This window comes from Solanum dulcamara, chromosome 7 (assembly GCF_947179165.1).
Source record: "Solanum dulcamara chromosome 7, daSolDulc1.2, whole genome shotgun sequence".
In the NCBI taxonomy this organism is placed as follows: domain Eukaryota; kingdom Viridiplantae; phylum Streptophyta; class Magnoliopsida; order Solanales; family Solanaceae; genus Solanum; species Solanum dulcamara.
In genome coordinates, this window is record NC_077243.1 from 33003929 (window position 1) to 33007140 (window position 3212).

At 33.9% G+C, this 3212-nt stretch overlaps 1 protein-coding gene across 1 annotated transcript; it reads right to left on the reverse strand.

Annotated features, from left to right (window-relative positions):
- Positions 1-961: 961 nt before the first annotated feature.
- On the reverse strand, positions 962-2952 carry LOC129896223 (60S ribosomal protein L35a-2). The gene is made up of 5 exons (XM_055972080.1): positions 2843-2952; positions 2715-2750; positions 2413-2641; positions 2233-2275; positions 962-1216 (listed from the first exon to the last, which is right to left on the reverse strand). Exons 1-4 carry the CDS (start codon positions 2872-2874, stop codon positions 2234-2236), a joined length of 339 nt encoding a protein of 112 aa, XP_055828055.1. The 5' UTR covers positions 2875-2952; the 3' UTR covers positions 962-1216; position 2233.
- Between the last annotated feature and the right edge of the window lie 260 nt (positions 2953-3212).

Here is a 3212-nt window from a genome sequence, read left to right on the forward strand (position 1 = left end):
AAAGTATGAAAACTAAACCCTAAGTGATAAACTTTATATATCGAATGGTAATAAATCCAAATTATTAAGTTACTATCGAATTATCAGTTAATCCGTTAAGAAAAAACCTTAAATCATTAAAATTCGATAACCCAATAATAAAAAAAATTAAAACCATTACTGAAATCACTAAATCCATAAACCATTACCGATAAATCAATAAAAAAATTTCAATTTGATTTTAAACATCCCTATGTCCAACCTATGTGAGAAATAAGCAACTTAAAAGGTTGGAGAGAGAATGTTCACAAGTTTGAAACCAACAGCTTTGTTAAAATAAAATCAAACTCCAAAACCTATAAATTTCAAATTTTGATTGTCTAACCTTCCTGCATTCTCCTCTTTCAAAATCCAATATATACTTGGATTTGATGTTTTCTATCTATAGGTTTGTTCATTAATCTTTATTTCTTTTATATGTATTTTTTTACTAAATAAATCTGTTGCAAGCAAGTAGATGGGAACCCTCACGTCTTCTCCATTTAGTAGAACAATTCCCAAGTACAATCAAAACTTATTGGTGTCCAATACAAAGTGATGGTTTCAGACTTTAATAACCCTATTCAGACCGAAGGAACAGAACAGTACTCTTAATGGTTCACTCACCATCTACAACATTAAGCCTTGGAACACTAAGGATAAAAATCATAAAATCCACATTCAGTAAGATACCCCCATGTTGAATAAGAGCGCAACATTCAGTAAAAACGCTCAAAACTATTCTCACACACTTCATTTATAGATATCCCTCAAACAACATAAGCTGAACCTTAGTTTTTTAACGAATCAACCAAAAGTGACGCATCTCCAACATCATTTTCACCTTAATGAACAAAAGATTAGCAAGTGCAACCATTCTTCAAAAGCAAATAGATAAAACATGGTAGAAGTAAATAATATTTAAAGCAAAGACACAACTAGATAGTCACAAAAAAGTTTCATTGCTCCATGAGCAAAATTAGCCACATCTAATCCGATGTTTTAGTCTTGGTATTGACCAGAAATGATAAAACAAAAACATAATATGATAAACTCCACAAAGCAAATTACAAAATTTGACTCTCAACTACTTTTAAGGATGAAGATTCCTCATCATTGAAAACATTGATGTGGCACACTAAAGCCACCCAAAGCAACCAACGACTTCAATCCAGATCCATAACCTCTAAATGCCCCACTGCAAAAATACGATCAATTTAAGCAACTTCAAATATAATCATGTTGTAGTATGTACAAGACAATTGCAAAGTCACAAGGCTACTACCGACACCAACCAAATTAACTTAAAAGTTCTCATTCAAATAATCAGAGACATCAATCACATTCATAAGAAAAGTCAAAACAGGAAAATCATCTACCAAGGCTCAAGTTTATTCACGTGTGCACTTGTCAAAACTGATGTTTCAACACCAAGATATACCTCTGTGTGATTAATTATTCAAATGAAACTCTGTACACTGTCAAGCTCAAACATAGCATTATAAATAGTTTTATACTAGGAAGTTTCTTCTCAAACTTCAGTAAATATGACTCAGACAGCAGTTTGGAACTACTTTTAACAGAAGATGCACAAATATAGAACTCTAGAAATAATTCAGATAGCACCAATATGTACTATTCCCTGTATTTAGGGGCTTAATTTGTCACAACTAAGGTACAGTGGCGTAGCCACAGTGGCCGGTCAAACACCCTTCGTCAAAAAAATATACAAAGCATATACAGCCTTAACAAAATTTCTAGCTTCACCACTGCTAAGGTTAGCATCAAGAAAAAAAAATTGTTAACTACCAACAACAAGCTTCATGCTGAAGGATCGTATACTACCAGCTAATCCTAAAATACCCACATTTTTCATAAATATGTAGAAAGACTACATAGTAAGAGATTGAATCATAATTCTTTGATTATTCTATTATAACTTCTCATCATTCTTGTCTTGAGCATTCATGCTAGACAAGAAGAAGATACTAGGCAGTATTGAAAATGTACATTCAAAAAGTTCAATAACATAGGACGCACCAAGTTGATAGAGCCTTCATAGCCTAAAGTACCTTTTACTAATTAAAATGAACTATAGCATGGCAAATTGTGTCAAAACAGAGAACATGGAAGCACAAAAATCAATCGATCCAAGACTTGGCAAATCTAAACATAAGGATAAAAACATAGGACACAAACAACTAAAGATGTTACCTTAAATGTTGCTTGGGTACATGAAAACCCTAACCTTAGCTCCCTGCAAAATTAGGCGAAGAAATTACACAACAGATGGAAAAAAAACAAATCTTTTTTTCTCTATGATAACCACAAACAGCTGAATAACATGATTAAATTAATGAATCACATATTATATATAAATATAAGAAAATGTACCATGGACTTAGGAGGCAAATTGGACTTGAACTTAGCTCTCACAACGCCACTGTTTCCATGTGGCCTACAAACTTTACCCCAAATGCAACGATAGTGTGAGTTATTCTTCTTTGTCTTTGCCTTGTAGATGTATCCTAGCCTCTTCCCAAGGTACCAGTCCACTTCTTCCTTAGTGTTCACTCCCTCGATCTGAATCAACGAAGTGTTGGGATATTGATTGGATTTCGACCTAAAGAAAGAAAAAAAGATCAATATACATCTTTTAACCAAGCAGAATAGTGTAAAAACCAACAGAAAGCTACCTTTTGTATCCAAGAACAGTTCCTCTAACGTAGAGTCTGCGAAAAAAAATATGGAGAAAAATGAGGTTGAGCAGATGATTAATACAGAGAAAAAGGAGATGCAATATGCAATTAAAATAATGATGTACCTAACGCGTTCTCCTTGGCGTCCCTTCACCATTTTCGCTTCAAGGGCTGGCGCTGCGCTGATTGCTGACTTATAAGAAGAAACCAAAACCCTAGACGAGTTGTTATCGACAAGAGATGTATTTATACGATTCAGTGACAAATGGATTTTGTGATTTTGGATGGGCTGGAGGCCCCAATCGCTAGACTTGGGCTTTAATTTAGATTAGGTCTTGAGACGAGGAGGAATGGACGATTTGCCCAAAAGGATTACTTTTGTGCTGTTATTTAAATATTAGCCTCATTTGGTATCTGTGCCGAAGAAGTATTTGAGAGATGTGATTAAACAGGATATGATACACTTTCAGCTCATCGAGGTCAAAATCTTAGATA